Here is a 17,599-nt window from a genome sequence, read left to right on the forward strand (position 1 = left end):
GTGTAAAAAAGCAATACTGTATTTTACTAAAAGAAATTAAATAAATTCAGCAAGTAAACAAAATGCATACGAATAAAAAACTCAACCCAAATAATCATAGCCCATTAAGAATCTGGGCCCAAAACGAACCACAACCCAGACCCGTAAAGCCTGGTGGATCATTGTAAGTAACCAAATTAAATATTTTTATTTAATCCAAAATTAACGCTTATCGATTCGACACGATTATCACGTGTGTATGGACTATGAAAATTCGATTTATAAACCGCAAATGAAAAAAAAATGCCATAAGCTGACTAAGAGAATTCCCGATAATTCAGCCTATTTCCTCCGACGCCGTCTCTATTCTCAGCTCCGCCACCCAGCTCCGCCGCCAGCTCCCACCGACGCGCCTCGGTAGTCCGCCGTCGTCTCCCTCCATCTTCTTCTCATCCACAACCTTGATTCGCGACACATCCGCTCCAAAATCTTGAACAAGTGTGATGAATTTCAATTAAATTAACGGAAGGGAGGGATCGTGCCGCAATTGCTGATTCATCTTCCTACTCGCCGTCTGCAATGGTTCTAAAATTCTAAACCTTGCGGTAATTCCTGACTTCAAGTTAGCTGCTTCCTGTAATTGCCAGTTTAATAGATTGGGCATTTTATGTCTTATGAAATAAGTAAGTTACTATTACGTTTTTTCGGAACATGAATGTCAATTACGAAAGAGGTGTATAATTGATCAATATCTAAGAGCTTATATTTGGAGCTGTAGCGATTAGTTTAGGGAGTTCGAAGATTACAGTTTGAAAAGCTTTTGATTACAAATTAAACCAATTTAACATAACATAAAAACAGTTTCATTGCAAAATTAAGTGGGATTATTACTTTATTAGTAGTTAGTAATATGCTTGAATTTGTGGCTCATATAGATCAATTGCTACCTTGTCACCTCTTCCACCAACCATGATGTCGCAAGCCCCAACACCTGTGAACCCTAGAAGAAACCCGGATCCATCTCCAACCACCAATACCCGGTTGGAATCAGATGCTCATGTTAACCATGTTACGGCTTCAGTGCTTGCCAAGCCTACTGTTGTGTCTGATAACTCAGATCTTGCCAATACTGCTGTTGTGTCAATCACAGAGTCTACGGCTGGAACTCTCAAGAGGCCCCGTGAGGAGGACTCTGTGGAGGATGGGGCCTTGGCTGATTTGCCAGAAGCAAAGCGGCGTGTAAAGGCCGCTCATGATGTCATATACCGAATTATTGTACCCTCTCGGCAGATTGGGAAAGTCATTGGAAGAGCAGGGCACCGTATTCAGAAGATTAGAGAAGATACTCAGGCTACGATTAAGATTGCTGATGCTATTTCGGTAAGAAGATTGATGCATGTCTCTGTTTTTGGCTTTGTTTTGTTTCTTCCTTATTGGTACTTTTAGCAATAACATATATAAAGAATTTTGTCATTGAATGTTCAGTAAGTTATTGAGAAGGTATAAATTGAATTGAATTTTAGTCTTCTATCGAAATTGGGTAAATTTCTGTCTAGTAAACTTTTACAAAAAAAAGTTTCTGTCTTTGGATTCTTATTAACATCTTGTTCGAGATTATTTTGCATGGTGATATTATGATTCTTACTTTAGATATTAAAACTAGTATATAAATCAATGTATACATATATAACTAACAACTCACTTACCTGTTTTCTTGCTCTGCAGTTTTTCCTTGACAGATAGAAGAACTAAGTCTGTAATCAAAATTAAGACCAGTAAGCCGGGTCTAGGAATCTGTTTGAGATTCTATCTGTTCCTGCTGGAAATTTTTGAATTGCTTCTGGACCAGATTTGTGCTTATGTCCAAATCAGTAACCAAGTGCCTATCTATATAGGTCAGGATTTACAGAAATACAAAGCACACTCCCTCCCCTCTTCCCTTCCCCACCCCTACTCCCAAATTCACCCCTCCCCACTCCCTGTTTCGATGATATCGTAATCCCTGTTTTCCCTCCATTTTCCTACCTGCATGTCCTTATTTATCCCCCTCCCATTGGTGTGTATGTGCATGGGTGTGTGTAGTTTGGTGTCTGAGGAGGATGGTGTGGGCTTTGGGCTGTTACTTGGTCAGTTGGTCTATTGGACCATGGTTCTGTGGGGAATTCTTAATTTTGAAATCTTTATTTTATTATATGCACAAAATTCGGATATAGTACAACTTATTGTTGATGTGGATGAGACTTAACCAAATCACAAGCATTATGAAGACCAAGTTGTTCTTGGCTTTGGTTTACTTAACCTAATATTTTTGTCATTTTCTGTTTCATATTCTGTTATAGAATTGCCTATCCATCTGGTTACCTGATTTATTTTGCTGAAATTATGATTTATTTTGTGTTTTGCAGAAACATGAAGAGAGGGTGATCATTATCAGTTCAAAGGACAGCGACAATGTTTTTTCTGATGCAGAAAATGCTCTTCATCAGATTGTTACTCTGATCCTCAAGGTAGGACGAAACACTGATTTAAAATCAAATTAGAATGAATGGCTTTCTTTTAATTGAAGACTGTGAATTGCTTGTATTTCCTTCATATTTTTCTGTTGACTGGTTATTCGTCATCTTTATTAATCGTTTTGCACATTCACCTGATTAGTTTCACCGAGATAAAATCTAATATTTCTAGATTTCATGGATCAAAATATAGACATTTTCTTTATTATATAGACTATAGAGGAAAATACACTAATGGCAACACTATTGATAAGCAGATAAGTTAAGCACCTAGCTTTGACTTCGTTGTCAAAGGTGTTGTGATCAATATGGAGATTTTGCAATAATTAAAAGATATATGCGGTCTTATGAATGAAAAAAGTAACTTTTTGCTTCACTCGTATTTTGAGGGTAAGAAGGAATTTGTTGAAATGCATAAACTCTTCCTTGATATACTATCGATTCAATATCTAAGATGAGTGAAATTATGAATGTCGTCGGAGAAGATCAGGAGTTGAGAGATTTTTGTTTGTGAATGAAGTTAAGGAAACTTTTATATTGGTATTGATATTGATTTCAGATTCAAAAGAAGTGTTTTATGCTCATGACTTATTTCCTCTATGGTTTTAGTCTTAGCCTAAGCCAGTTGAATGGCATTATCCGGTATTGTTAATTATCTATATTACATTCCATCTGTCATAGGACGATGATGGGAATGCGGAGGCAGCGAAAATTGGCCCAGGACATGTCCCAGCTAATGCAGTAAGGCTTTTGATTGCTGGTTCTCAAGCAGGTGGTTTGATTGGAGTTTCGGGCCAAAATATTGTGAACTTGAGGAATGCCTCGGGAGCAAGTATTACTGTTCTTTCTCCTAATCAGTTGCCTCCATGCGCATCTGCTCATGAATCTGACCGAGTTGTACAGGTTAATTTAAAAGCGATCTCATATTTTGCTTTCATCAGACACCATGTTATAGTTATATTCAATTTATGAGTCTAGCTGATATTTTTCAAGCAACTCTATTATAATGCAAAGAGATTAACAAAAGCATCATTGAAGTTGAACATTGCTTGTAATTTAAATCGCAGTGATAACGAAACCAGGTAATTTTTTTCGTGCTCCTGAATGCTTTTTATTCTCGCCTTTAGATGTATCAGAGGTACACCAAAGTTTTACTTTCAAAATACACTGGGTAGTGGTGAATATGTGAAATTTCTGCTGATGTAAGCTGGGATCTATCTGTGTGCGGCAATGCTCCAAATATTTATGCTCAACTGTGAGCTAATATGTTCATTGCTGATACATTAAGGTGGTTGCATTTCTGTTTCTGTGGCTTTTCGAGATGTTGATGGTATTTTTCTTGCAGGTATCCGGAGATATTCCTGCTGTTTTGAGAGCTGTAGTGGAAATTGGCTGCCAACTCAGGTGGGTATCAGTGTTTACTTCAATGTTTTTCTAAAAGCTGGATTCTCCTTTTTTAGTGTTAATATCGCTCTTTTGCAATTTGTAGGGATAACCCACCTAAACAAGTAATATCTATCAGCCCAACAAATAATGTTGGTGTTCATCGGCAACCTCAACAATATGTGGATCCTACATCAGGTAATTTTTTAAACTTAGTAATTAGTTTTATTTCATTCTATTACTTTGTCATATCTTAGTACCGGGAGGACATCATTTTTATTACAATTCGCAGGTGATTATGTTACATTGGAGCTTTTGGTTCCTGAAAATCTGGTGGGTGGGTTGATCGGAAGGTTCGGAGCCAATATTTCAAGGATTAGAAACGAGTCTGGAGCAAATATCAAGGTAGTTTATGCCTTAATAATTCATATTATCAGTGACATACTATTTGGGTTGCAGTTCCTTTTTTCGAATTCTGGCCTCGTTATCAATTAACATAGTTGATGCTTCATTGTATCTTATACATTCTGGTTGTAGGTTTATGGTGGGAGAGGTGAACAAACACAAAGACAGATTCATCTAGGTGGTAGCGCTCAACAGGTCTGAAGTTTATAATATACAATGTCTTGCTTTCTTCATGAAGCTTGGATTTCTTGTCCTGTTACACATTTTTATGCCAATGTTCTATCATTTAGGTTGCCCTTGCCAAGCAGCGGGTTGATGAATATGTCTATGCTGAGTTGATGCGACAAGCAGGGGGTCAAATGCAGCTCACTGCCGCTGGTCAATTGCAACAATATCCTACTCAACAGCCAATGTAATCTATTTGTACTTGGTAACTGCCAAAAGCCTAAATGTGATGGCGTTGTCGTAGTTCACTAATGCTCCTTATTTGTGCAGGCCTGACATGTCAAATTCTCTCTACCAAGGTTATGGTCATGCCCCTGGCCTATACACGACCAGGTATTGCCTTGCATTTGTGAAGTCTAATTTCACCAATGGTTCTTTTTTTTTTTTGGCAATAAAAATACCCTTGGTTGCATGATCAAGTCTTACAATGATATCATGTGCAAAAGGCTGGTTGTCCTCTACGCGAATCAGTTCTGAGCTCAATTATTACAGGATATCATTAAGCAAATTATGTGTCTACTTTCCTGCATCAACAAAATGCCGTCTGGTTTTATTTAGATGCAGCTTATGAAGTTGAATTTCCTAACTTTTTGCAGTAATCATGAGGTTGGAATGATGTCGGCGCTCCCACCGATATATGCATCAAGTGCAACAACTCAAGCTCCTCAGTATTATGCTAATCAGTCCTATCCTGCTCCACCATTATAGGAGCGAATAGAAGCAACGGTTCTATCCTGCTCCACCATCACTGTTGGCATCAAGCACAATGACTCGGAACTCCTCACTACTATACTCATGAACTTCTGTTACTGCCCTCTGCATGCTTGTTGGCTAGTAAATCTTGCTTTTCCCTTATGATGCAACTCGATCAAACCCCAGAAAGTTAATCCTCTAATATTTATGGAAATTTTACCGACAGTTTTATAGGGTAGATAAACTCATCTATCATAGACTAGAGTTATATGACCATAGATAATCTAAAATGTGGGTTTTTATCTTGTTTTGTTTGTTTGTTTGTTTATCTTTTCAAGCAAAAGAAGATTAAAAATTCATATATGTGATTAAAGGGGTGCGTTATAATGCTAACTTTTCTTAAATTGGTAACTTGCCAGCTCATCAACATAGTAGTGTATTAAAAATGTCAGCACATATCTGTGTTGACATTTTAATAAACTGTGTTGACATTTAAATATTAATGTCAATACAATGTATTAAAATATCAACGTAAGTTTATGTTGACATTTGAATATTATCGTGTTGACATTTTTAATACACTACGTTGATGAGTTAGCAATTTGAGAAAAGTTTGCAACAAATCACAACCATGTGATGATGTAAATAAGTTTCGTTCTGTAGTAGAATTGGTTGCCGCAGCCTTTATATTGAGCAACCGCGAGTTATTTATTTTTAATTCAAAACTTTGTTTAGTTTTTTGTAGTAAGAATCTGACTTCCAGATTGACTAGGGTGACTAAGTGTGCTTAGAATGGCTAGTGCAAATTAAAAGCACTAATAAGTAGAGTGAAACATGAATGTGTCAAAGCACATAAGTGAGAAGAATTTTTAGTGTATGCAACTGAATATTTGAGACGAAGAACTAATAAATTTTTTAGATACTACTCACACAAACAAACCACTGACGCTTGGGAAGTTTTTCTAGTTAAGATAGAAATATCCCATATTTTAACTATTACCAAATTAATACTCATATTAAAAAGTATTTCACTTTTCAAAAGTATGACATCAAGGCGATTAAAGTAAACCATGATTCATAGTTTTATTATCTCACCTTAATTATCCAAATCAGAGATGATTTTACTCTTTATCTTTAATAAAATTATAAAATAAACACGGTTCTTTCAGCCATGACTGATGAGCTACATAATCCTTGCGCTAGTTATGAACTTTGGTCCAACGGTTGGAGTGCCTATCAGTCATCACAATCTCCATTGGCACTTTTCATCGAACGCAAAATTCTTATGGAATGTGGATTTATCTTCTTACTGTTAAGGTTTGATTGTAGTATGTTAAATAGTTGCTACTCCCTCCGTCTCACAAGAATATACACTCTTTCCTTTTTAGTCCGTCCCACGATAATATGCACTTTCTAAATTTGGAAACTATTTTCTCTCTAATAAGGTGAGACTCATTCTCCACTAACAATACTTTTATTACTTTTTGTCTTTACCTTTCTCATATTTTACCAATTTTACATTAAAACTCGTGTCGAACCCAAAGTGCATATTCTTTGAGGACGGATGAAGTATTTTGTATTTCCAAGTCAATTTTACACTAAGTATCAAATAGGGGTTAGATTCAAGACAGTGACATGTGGAAATGAAGCAGTTTTCTTTTTCCACAATTTGCGATGCATGATTTGTTCAAAAAAATAAAAAAATTTGTATAAATTCGGCTTTTAAAATTTCGTTTTAGGTGATTAAAAAATCGTAGAAATTCGATGGGTATTTAGTAAGACGTTTGTGCACGACTTTAGTTATATTAGACTATGATTATGTGTTAATTAGTTGAATTTAAGAAAAGTATAAGGTGCGAGTCAATAGAGGGTATAACAGGTAGTTTTCGCCGACCAATTCAACGGATTAGCCAAAAACATTAAACAATTAATATGTACTCCATATAAAGTACTGTTATTTCTTCCCTTGATAGAATTTGTTTACTTGTATAATATTGGTATATAAATTTAGGGAAGTTTACTAGAAATTGACTATGCAAATAGTCTATAAGAAATTTAGGGCTTGCTTTTTGATTGGTTGAGAACAAATTTTAATCTAGAAAGAGTAAAAACGAGGTTCCATTTAGAGTGATAGCAAGTATAGTCAACATGTTGTACCAGTAAGCTTCTCACAAAGACTGTCTCTCTTAGCCAAGTCTCTGTCTCTCTTAGCCAAAGTCTATTAAACTGTTTTATCACAACAATCGTAACTGCCAAAGTAGATCAGAACAAAACCTGTTTCGATTTCTCCCACAAAATTAACCTTCATTTCTCTTACATGGCTGTCCTCACGTTGCTGCTTTTCTTGCTCCCTTTCCATCTTCATCTCTTCAAAGCTGCTGATTCCACATGCCCAAAATCCTTCGACTGTGGAAAGTACAATCTCACGTTCCCATTTACAGAAGCTGAAAATCCCGGCTGCGGATTGATCACCGTTGATGGCTGTAATTCCGATCCTCCAAATCCGGTGACTAAATTAGGTGGTGGAAATCCTGCTGGTTTTGCTATTTTAGAATATAGTTCATCAGAGCCAAACAAAATGGTTATTAGTGATAATCAGCTTGAAGTTCAATTGTATAACCGCAGCTGCTTTGCCTTTGTAAACCAATCCATGCTTCGATCGCCTTCTATATCGTTCTCATTCTCTCCTAATCTCACCCTCTTCCCCTGCTTAACTGAACCTGCTGATAGATCTAAATTTGATGATGATTTCGTAAACTATAGCAAGATAGATTGTCTCTACTCCATGTACTATAAAATTCCAGAATCCAAAGAGAAAACTGTTGCTCCGAAAGATTGTTCATTAGTGCAGCTACCTATGAATTCCAGTGGAAAGTCGGATGATTTGTTCAGCATGATAGCTGCTACTTTTACTCTAGAATGGATTGTTTCTGATGAATGCCTTAGTTGTTTTAATGGGGGAGGCCAGTGTCTTACCGTCAACAATAACAGTTTCTCCTGCAAAGGATCAGGTATCGTCTGTCTCCAGATTGAGTTATTAGTAATTATGTGAGTTATCATTTAATTGATTACAATCCGTGTTCAAGTAGTATGGTATTTAATTATAGTAATACAAAAATGAAAAATAAACCTCAAAATTAGGCGCCCTCTTCCCTTCTTCTGCTCTTGTCTAATAATTTCTCCGATGACACTTTTTCATGGTGTGGTTAAACCGAAGTTCCATGAGACCAAGACTAAAATTTTATAACGATGATTAAAGAAATGATGAGTTTATATACTGTTATTCCACCTAAAATTCCAAGGCTAATGTTTAATTTGTTTGTAGAGGATACGAGAATTCGAAGGATCCTGTTCATAGGTATGTCCCCTTTAACCATGTGGAAGTACTAATTATGATGATCATAAACAATATTTTCAAATCTGTACTCAACTTCATTAGTACTAGCTAGTATCTTTCTTTCATTCATACTTGAACTTAGGGGTGAGAAAAAAATTCTAAAATCGAATATTCGAATTGAATCAAATTGAAATTTGAAATGTGGTTCAGTTTTTTCTGCTCGGTTCGAATGAAAAAAATAAAAAAAATAAATTATATTTTAATATAATATCAATTGCTACTCTCCATAAATTGTTATTTATAACTAATTTGAGACCATAGGATATTTGGGAATCTAGTGGTTACAATTTGCCATGTGTAATTTCATTTTAATATTATTTAAATTTAAAAAGATAAGAAGAACTATAAAATTTAAAGTTTTGGATCAAACTGTCAATATGAGGGTGTTCGGTTTGCAAGATTGTATCCCGAGATTAAATTAGTAGTGTGTTTGGTTCATGAGATTTAATTCTACAACTCAATCCTAGATGGATAATCATGAGATAATTAGTCATAGCTAAGCCCCTATGACTAAAATAATCTCACGACTCAATCCTAGAGTATATCTTGGTATTATTTTATTTAGGAAACCGAACACCACCATAGTGTATTAAATTAAACATATCAATACGATACCTTGAGTATGTCAACATAATTTCGAATTGACATTTTATACATATTATGTTGACATATTAGTCGGTGTGCATTATTCAACTGAAAATCTACATTATTACACTATAATGGTGCATTATTAGTCGGTGTGCATTATTCAACTGAAAATCTGCATTATTAAATGACACGTGACATCAATCTAACCGTCGGATGACAAAAACGTGGACTGAGATTAAAAAGAACAATAGAACAAAAGATACAAAAAGGAAATGCATACATCCATATATATGGTCCTGTTAGGTTGAGATTTTTTTAGCTTAATTGAGAATTGAGATGCATTTTCAGCCACTCATCCATAACATTTTTGAAATATCAACTACAAGTAGATTATGTCAACTCGGAGGTATTATCGTCAATAGCCTGCACATCAAATGTCAATAGCATGCACATTAAATGTCAACAACTTATAGTTGACATTATATGTGTATAGTTGACATGAATTGTATATGTAGTTAACACATATTATATGTGTGTAGTTGACATGGATTGTACACATAGTTGACATTATATATGTGTAGTTGACATGAATTGTAAATGTAGTTGATATTATGTGTGTAGTTGACATGAATTGTATATGTAGTTGAAAAAAAAATTAAAAAATTTTAAAATTTAAAAGTATTTATTGAATAAAATGTACCATGAAATTACCATTCTGCCCTTTCATAATTAATTAATCTAAAAATATTTTCCTTGTGGCAAATTCTAGACCACTCATTTAATAAAAATGAGTGGCTGATAATGCATCTCAATTCTTAATTAGGCTAAAAAATCTCAATTGATCACAACCCTATATATACACACAGATGTAGAGTCTCATTATTCACAAATCCAGTCTTAAAGACCGAACTAGAGACCAAATTAGGGCACTCCATTTTCTTAATCTTGTGGTTAGGATTAATTTACAATTAATTTAATATTTTATTCAATAAAACCTTTTTATTTTATTTTAAAAAAAATAAAAAAATAATTACATTTTTTTAAATAAAAAAAATTGCCGGAGTAAATAATGAACTATATTCACTAAATAATGAACTAAATGAAGTATGTTATGAGGTAATTTTGACATGTTATTGAAATACATTAATGATACAACAAATTTTAGTGTTTAACGTTAAGCGGTAGTAATGAACTACTCCCTCCGTCCGCCATTAGGAGTCTCATTCCTTGGCAGCACAGGTTTTAAGAAATGATAAGAAAAGTGGGTGGAAAAGAGTTAGTGGAATATGAGTCCCTCTTATATATATTAGTTTTAAATTAAATGTGAGTGAAATGAGTTAGTGGAATGTGGGGCCCTATTACCATTTATAGTAAAAGTGAATTGAGACTCCTATTCGTGGACGAACTAAAATGGAAAAACGGGACTCCTATTCGCGGACGGATGAAGTATATTCAATTAATAATGAACCAAATGAACGTTAGTAATGAAATAAATATGACATTTTATTGAAATACAATGTTAACTGTGTTAAACGTTAAGCAGTAGTAATGAACTTATTACTTCATTTAGTCATGCTATTACTTCATTCCATAATTTATTACTTCATAATGTGTTATGACATAATTATCTTTCAGTTGAAGTAAATTCGGTATGTAATGAATGCGAAAAATTACTTCATAACTTACGTTCATTTAGTTCATTATTTAGTGAATATAGTTCATTATTTAATCCAGCAAGTTTTTATTAAATAAAAAAATTAATTTTTTTAAAAAAAACTAAAATTAAAAAAAATATTTATTGAATAAAATATTAAATTAATTATAAATTAATCCTAACCACAAGATTAAGAAAATAGAGGGCCTTAATTTGGTCTCTAGTTCAGTCTTTAAGAAGGGTTCGACATTGATCACAACTCTCTCATATATATAAGTATTTATTAATTTAATCATGTATTCATGTTACGGTTTTGTATGTTTTTTTTTGGTTTTTCGGTTTTAGGTTTTTCAGTTTTTTGAAATCCCATATAATTTCGGTATTTTCGGTTTAGTTCGGTTTTTGTGGAGTAGTTCCGTTTTCGGTTTTTTGGTTTTGATTTTTTAGTTTTTTGGTTTCGTTCGGTTTGGATTTTATATAGATTTGGTTTTTCGATTTCGGTTTAGTTTGGACAAAAATCGAACCGAAACCCGAAAGCTCACCTCAAGTTGAACTTCAATGTGATCACCGATAAGCATATTGTTTCCATTTATTACATTCTTCTCACATTCATCCATTTATTACATTCTTCTCACATTCATCAAAATAAGAAGTTTTTTTGTCTCGGCAGGTGGTATGGCTATAGTCGCTCTTACATCCTCTTTAATGTTTATATTCATTTTCATTCGGATGAAACGTGCAAAGGAAAAACAAGAGCACGATAGAGACATTGAACTCTTTCTCAAGAACAACGGAAATCTTGCACCACTAAGATACAAATACTCCAGCATCAAGAAAATGACAAGTTCATTCAGCGAAAATCTAGGAAGAGGAGGATTTGGTAGTGTCTACAAAGGACAGTTTCCAGATGGCCATCTTATGGCAGTTAAACTCCTGAATGAATCAAAAGGAAATGGGGAAGATTTCATGAACGAGGTCGCCAGTATTAGCAGAACTTCTCACGTTAATATTGTTGCGCTTTTAGGATTTTGTTTCGAAGGTTCTAAAAAAGCTCTCATTTATGACTTCATGCCTAATGGATCTCTTGAAAAGTTCATTGGCCACAATGCTTCCTCGTCTCAAGAATCTTGGTTAGGATGGGAGAAATTGTTTGAGATCGCTCTTGGGATAGCTCGAGGGCTAGAGTACTTGCACCAAGGTTGTAATACGAGGATTTTGCATTTGGATATCAAGCCTCAGAACATTCTTCTGGATAAGGACATGAATCCAAGGATTTCAGATTTTGGGCTTGCTAAACTGTGTCCTAACAGATCAAGCATAGTCTCTATGATTATGGCAAGAGGTACTATAGGATACATTGCCCCTGAAGTGTTTTCTAGAAACTTTGGAGAAGTCTCGTACAAGTCTGATGTGTATAGTTATGGAATGTTGATTTTGGAAATGGTTGGAGGAAGGAGAACCATTGATCCGAGAGATGCCGATTGTTCGAGTGAGATATACTTCCCACACTATCTCTACAAGCAGCTTGAGATGAATGCAAAAAGAGATGGCAATCTTTGTAGAACAATGAATGAAGAAGATGAAAGCCAACATGTGAAGAGAAATTTGACAATTGTAGGGTTGTGGTGCATTCAGACAAACCCTAAGGACCGACCATCGATGACAAAGGTCGTAGAGATGTTGGAAGGGAAAATTGGAACTTTGGAAGTTCCGCCTAAGCCTTACCTTTACTCACCACCAAGATCACCACAAAGCTTTACAACCTTTGAATCTTTATAATATTCTGCTTAAATTTGTATGGAAGTTGTGTAAAATTTTAGTGTAACAATATTGGAACCTTGTCCTCCCACAATTTTTTATATCAAACTCTCAATTTGATTCAATATAACGCGGGAATAAATCACTTGCACAAAGTCGTTAACTGCACATAGAGGCATAGCATGAGCTTTTTTCAATCAAAATAAAAGGCAAAGGTGAGTCTATTGCTCAAGAATATATTGCATTTTATAGAAATAAGCTGAGCTGATTGCGAACTATCCAAGCAAATAATATTTTGGAAAGCTTTGTGCCTGTGTGTACACAGGCTATCCACAAGTACGTGGAATGTACTCTGATGCCAAGATGCATTTAAAATGAGCGGGGAGGGAAGAAATACTCCTTAATAATGTCATTTCAAATTTACAAAGTCAACTAGTGGGTTACACGAGTCAACCAAAAAAGGATACTAGGGGTGGGTAAACGGTTCTAGTTACTCGATTAACCGAGAACCGAACCGGAAATACAAGTCAGCCAACTAGTTAATGCCGTGTGGTGTGGGAGTGGGACAAAGACAATGACATACTTGGGATTTAAGATTAAATAAACCCAAAAAATGTTGCAAATATTAAGTATTACTCATGCGATTCAAATTAAACATGAAAATACAAAAAAATTATATTTAATTTGCAGGGCTGTTCCAACTTCCATTTCCTCGCCTAATTTCAGTGGCATTCATCCAAATTTGCATTTATTTTCCATCTTGACAACTTGTTTGCGCTATTAAATTTCATTTGTTGTGATAAATGCACTAAAATTCTAAACCATACGGGAAGTGGAATGAAATCTTTAATTTATTTATCATAAATACTAACCACCACATTTATATGTGACAGAGCAATATGTTAGCAAAAGAATGCACTCGTTTTTCCTCTACTTTAAACAATTAATTGCTAGCCAAGATATATCGATTTTAACATCCAAAATAATCAGCTAAGCAAGAACAAGAAGGATCATCAAAGAATGGCAGCAATTGAACAAGGTAAGCTAACCTATACAACTCTAACTCCACTTGGTCTCTTCCCTTCCATGGCATCCTTCTTATTCCGGCAGTCAGTGCACAGGAATGGGCCTTGCCATGGCTTCGAGCTCACTGAGAATATCCAACCAGCATGAACCGAGATTCCCTCATTCGATGCCAGGTCAGCTTGGCAAACAGCACACACAAAAATACCGCCAGTCTCTGCAGTCGGCTTGTCATTTCCAAGTCTGCCATTGTTCAAGAAATAAGATCAAATGCTCAAGATTTTGTACAGTTTCACATATTATTCCCAGTATTTTTATGAGGTCTTCACATTTCCAAAACGGGAGCGAACGCAGAAGAAAAACCCCCCGGGGTGGAGGCTAAAATTTCTAAATTTTGAGGTTGAGATTTTGAAAAGACATTTTTCTTACTAATTGACTTAGTAATGGGGGTTGATATTCACACATTCGAACAATTTTGAGCTCATTTGATTTTCTAATCCTTCAAATACTCATATTATAAAAAATGAACACCGAGAAAACAAGTTTTTAGGCTGTATATTGACCTTTCAGCGAGCATTGCAGATCCTTCTTCGAATAGCTCCTCCACAGTGCCCACAGCAGACAGCTTCTTTGTTTTGTTGGTGGATTTCCAATAATTTTTCGTGAAAAACAAGGCCTTGAGCTTGTTGTATTTCTTGGGAGGAGGAGAAGGCGGGATCTTGTTGTCTGGAGGAATTATATCAACGACTATGCAACTCGTGTCATCCTTGAGCCCACGTGTCCTCAACGATTCCTATACAATACCAGTTTGATGGAATGAGATATTGTATAATCCCATAAAGGCTGGTTTCCCATCGGTGCAAATCAAGATTTCAACAACCGTTTTCTATTTTTCATCATATAGCCTAAAGAGCATATTCGTGTAAACTAAAGGCGAGGTGGTTATGACTTATGAGTTCGATACCTTCACCACTAGACGAGCAGCAAGCTCAGCAGGCAATCCACGGCACGATTGTGCAGCCATTTCTGATGACACTGCATCCCAGACACCATCAGAGGCAATTATTAGCCTTCCACCTGTACTTGATAACTACATGGAAACAAGCAAAGTTGGTCATTTCAAAGTGAAATGAAACGTGTCGTGTTAAAACAAGAAAGTACTAAAAGAGATATTAAAGCTACCTTTACTTGCTTGACATACGGTATTGGAACAATAAATTCGCCCACATCCATGTCACCAATTGATCGAGAAAGACACAAACCCCCTGGCCAACAGCGAAGAGGGCCGACCTGAAGAAAAATTAAGGCGAGGATTCTCAAAACAATAACTAACTTTCCTCAAAAGTCAAACCAAAAACAAGTCTTTCTAGAATACACGCAGTTCAGACAAAAATAATACCTCAGTTCCACCAAAAATGCTAAGCCGCCCGACTTCACCTCCACTGGCTGTGACACGCTCTCTCCTGCAAGTTTAGAAAGAGAATTGATCTTAAGAAAGAGAGGAAAAATAAAACGACGAAGTTTACACTCTAGAAAAAGAACTAACTCCTCTGCATTTTCTTCAAGTCTATGATCAACGGTCAAGATGGAGACACCGCCACCCTGAGCATCTAAAATGCAGCGTGAATCTCCAACAGATGCAACAGTAACTGTCCACCCATCAATAATCACAAATGTTGCTGTAGTTCCTGAAGTCTTTCCTGCAGAGGATACGAGCTTCAGCTTATTATTTACGCAAATAAGTGTTCGACAACAAAAAATCAGTTTAAAAGGTTTAGAATTTGTGCCTTTGGCTTGGAATTCCTTGTCCGCTTTCACAAAGCCAGCAACCAAAGCCCTAGGTAAAGCATGTAACCATTCATCGCGTTCAAGTCCACGAGGCATGGCATTTAACACATAGTTTAACAAATTATCTCTCGAGAATATTGCAGCTCCACTCCCATTATGGCCATCAAAGATCTAGAAATTGATTGAATAAATCCAATTATACAAAGCCAATAATATATTAAAAGACCTCTTTCAAGAATCATCAGCCAAACTAAGTTCTTTATTAGGGCAAGTTCTTTCAACGACAAGTCCTTTATTAGGACACGACAAGTTCTTTATTAGGACACGAGTCACGACAAATTAAAGATGGTCGAATCTCTAACATAGAAGATCTACAAAATCTTAAACAGATTTCCCTAATTAAAAGAAAAGTAAATGACAGAAAACAATCATCACTATGTGAAAATGAGACTGTAAATGATTACATACTCCGAAAACAGAGAATGATGTTGATGGATTTCCTGCAACTCGCTGGCAATCAGTCTTCATCAAGAAATAATCCTCCCCTTTCCTCGATTGAGCTGCATAGCCATATCTCACAGCGGGCTTCTCCGTTTTCCCATTCCTCAGCTCCCTATTGATCAGTGCAGCTAATGGCACAAGATCATGATGCTCATATGTATGTCCACTCGACCCCATTACTAAATCACACAGCTCTTCCTCTTCGAGCTAGACTAAGCTGCAGACCTTCAAACCTTCTCCAAATCAAAGATATATTTGACTCTCACCAATTCCTACCATCATACCCAACTTCACTTTCTAAAAACCCTTCAACATCCCCCAATCCCAATTCACCTTTTTTATCAAAGAAAGGTGAAATTCACACACACCCCACCAAAAGATGACTCACAAAACGCCACCGAAGAGATGAAGACGAATCTCCAACCCCACTTCAACAAAATTCAATCTTTTCAGTAGAAAACAAAACCCCCAAAGTTCAAAACTTTTCCTGCAATCATAAATCGTGAACACAGAAACAGCACTATCAAAATAAGATCCCAAGCCCCAACTAGCTTATTGAATCAAAAGAGGACAAGAAAATACAGCAGTGAATTGGCAAGAAAAAATAAAAAGATTCCAACAGAAAGGAAACATGGGATTTACCTCAAAAAAGAAGACTGAGAGACTTTTAGTGTGTGTACTATGTTTTTTCCTTTAATTTAGCAAATTGAGTATGGCACTATGCACAGATCTGATTGTGACTGGAAAACTAAACAAATCCACTAGAGAATTGAAGGAATAAAGAAAGATGGAAGCAAAATTCACACGGAAATGGGCCAAACGCGGATTGATGACAACGAATGAACTGTATCAGTAAGGCCACTCAAATCATATTTCAACTTTTTAATTACTTAATAAAACAGAAATATAAAATAAAAAAATTAAAAAAAAAAAGTTAGAAAAACATTCCACTGGATTAACAAAGATTTTATTGGCAGAAACATATCACGGTATATATCCGACAACCGGAGGTGACGCAAATAAACTTAAATTTAGGGAAAATATATTTCTTCAGTTAATGAATCATTGTTTTCATGTTTTGAAGTCTCGGAATTTACATTTTATTCGGAGTCCCTACTCGTTGTTAAATTTAGTCGTTGATGTGATGATTATTAATTAGTGACTCCGTTTTAAAAAATAAGCTGAAATAAAACTATATTTTATAGGTATAAATATTTATTTAATAATATATCGAGTAATATTTAATGGATTCTTAAAAAAAAATCTGATATGTAATTATGCATCATGGTTTTTGTTGAAATAATTCAAATATTTGGGTTTCTACTAATTAAATTAGTCCCTAATAATTTATCCGCGGACAGTGAAATTGGAAAATCATTACTTCTAATTTACTCATCTGCACAAATCGTTATTCACGCATATAAAACATATTTTTTAATATAGTACTCCACTAAAATTTTACTTCTCATAAAGCAACTAATCCAAGCCTGAATCTAAAACATATGTGTGTAAGATGTACTTAAACTTAATAAATTAGTTAAAATGCCAAAATGTACATTAAAGTTTCTGGACATGTACTGCTCCCTTTTAATGTTTAAACTTCAAAGGATTCTTTTCATCTACAATTTGCACTACAACTCCATCAGAAACTGGCAGCAACAAAATGTATTCCATCAAATATGAAAATCTAAT

General features: G+C 35.2%; 3 protein-coding genes across 4 annotated transcripts; 2 read left to right on the forward strand and 1 right to left on the reverse strand.

Moving 5' to 3' along the window:
• Nucleotides 1-283: 283 nt before the first annotated feature.
• On the forward strand, nt 284-5,503 carry LOC121747100 (poly(rC)-binding protein 4-like). The gene is made up of 11 exons (XM_042141082.1): nt 284-584; nt 915-1,359; nt 2,385-2,486; nt 3,174-3,395; nt 3,838-3,896; nt 3,982-4,073; nt 4,168-4,280; nt 4,413-4,475; nt 4,571-4,692; nt 4,776-4,838; nt 5,102-5,503. The coding sequence occupies exons 2-11, from the start codon at nt 949-951 to the stop codon at nt 5,211-5,213; spliced, it is 1,359 nt and encodes a 452-aa protein (XP_041997016.1). The 5' UTR covers nt 284-584; nt 915-948; the 3' UTR covers nt 5,214-5,503.
• A 1,952-nt stretch (nt 5,504-7,455) lies between these two features.
• LOC121747136 (rust resistance kinase Lr10-like) lies at nt 7,456-12,631 on the forward strand. 2 transcript variants are annotated; one of them, XM_042141128.1, is made up of 3 exons: nt 7,456-8,209; nt 8,524-8,556; nt 11,508-12,631. In XM_042141128.1, exons 1-3 carry the CDS (start codon nt 7,516-7,518, stop codon nt 12,614-12,616), a joined length of 1,836 nt encoding a protein of 611 aa, XP_041997062.1. In that variant the 5' UTR covers nt 7,456-7,515; the 3' UTR covers nt 12,617-12,631. The 2 variants fall into 2 exon arrangements, with proteins under 2 accessions (XP_041997062.1, XP_041997063.1); XM_042141129.1 differs by lacking the exon at nt 8,524-8,556.
• Nucleotides 12,632-13,428: 797 nt separating this feature from the next.
• Nucleotides 13,429-16,763, reverse strand: LOC121746980 (probable protein phosphatase 2C 15). The gene is made up of 9 exons (XM_042140952.1): nt 16,550-16,763; nt 15,875-16,394; nt 15,406-15,577; nt 15,165-15,318; nt 15,018-15,081; nt 14,801-14,908; nt 14,583-14,708; nt 14,182-14,411; nt 13,429-13,861 (listed from the first exon to the last, which is right to left on the reverse strand). Exons 2-9 carry the CDS (start codon nt 16,082-16,084, stop codon nt 13,645-13,647), a joined length of 1,281 nt encoding a protein of 426 aa, XP_041996886.1. The 5' UTR covers nt 16,085-16,394; nt 16,550-16,763; the 3' UTR covers nt 13,429-13,644.
• Nucleotides 16,764-17,599: the final 836 nt, after the last annotated feature.

Source organism: Salvia splendens, chromosome 9 (assembly GCF_004379255.2).
Source record: "Salvia splendens isolate huo1 chromosome 9, SspV2, whole genome shotgun sequence".
Taxonomy (NCBI): domain Eukaryota; kingdom Viridiplantae; phylum Streptophyta; class Magnoliopsida; order Lamiales; family Lamiaceae; genus Salvia; species Salvia splendens.

What these genes read in the sequence shown, in the direction of transcription:
- LOC121747100 (XM_042141082.1), top strand. Translation starts at nt 949, where the DNA reads ATGATGTCGCAAGCCCCAACACCTGTGAACCCTAGAAGAAACCCGGAT. An exon ending in AATCTGACCGAGTTGTACAG is followed by an intron (nt 3,396 to 3,837) that starts GTTAATTTAAAA and finishes TTTTTCTTGCAG; the next exon opens with GTATCCGGAGATATTCCTGC. An exon ending in GAAATTGGCTGCCAACTCAG is followed by an intron (nt 3,897 to 3,981) that starts GTGGGTATCAGT and finishes TGCAATTTGTAG; the next exon opens with GGATAACCCACCTAAACAAG.
- LOC121747136 (XM_042141128.1), top strand. Translation starts at nt 7,516, where the DNA reads ATGGCTGTCCTCACGTTGCTGCTTTTCTTGCTCCCTTTCCATCTTCAT. An exon ending in TTTCTCCTGCAAAGGATCAG is followed by an intron (nt 8,210 to 8,523) that starts GTATCGTCTGTC and finishes ATTTGTTTGTAG; the next exon opens with AGGATACGAGAATTCGAAGG. An exon ending in TCGAAGGATCCTGTTCATAG is followed by an intron (nt 8,557 to 11,507) that starts GTATGTCCCCTT and finishes TTGTCTCGGCAG; the next exon opens with GTGGTATGGCTATAGTCGCT.
- LOC121746980 (XM_042140952.1), bottom strand. Translation starts at nt 16,084, where the DNA reads ATGGGGTCGAGTGGACATACATATGAGCATCATGATCTTGTGCCATTA. An exon ending in CTGCTCGTCTAGTGGTGAAG is followed by an intron (nt 14,412 to 14,582) that starts GTATCGAACTCA and finishes GGTATTGTATAG; the next exon opens with GAATCGTTGAGGACACGTGG. An exon ending in TCTGCAATGCTCGCTGAAAG is followed by an intron (nt 13,862 to 14,181) that starts GTCAATATACAG and finishes GAACAATGGCAG; the next exon opens with ACTTGGAAATGACAAGCCGA.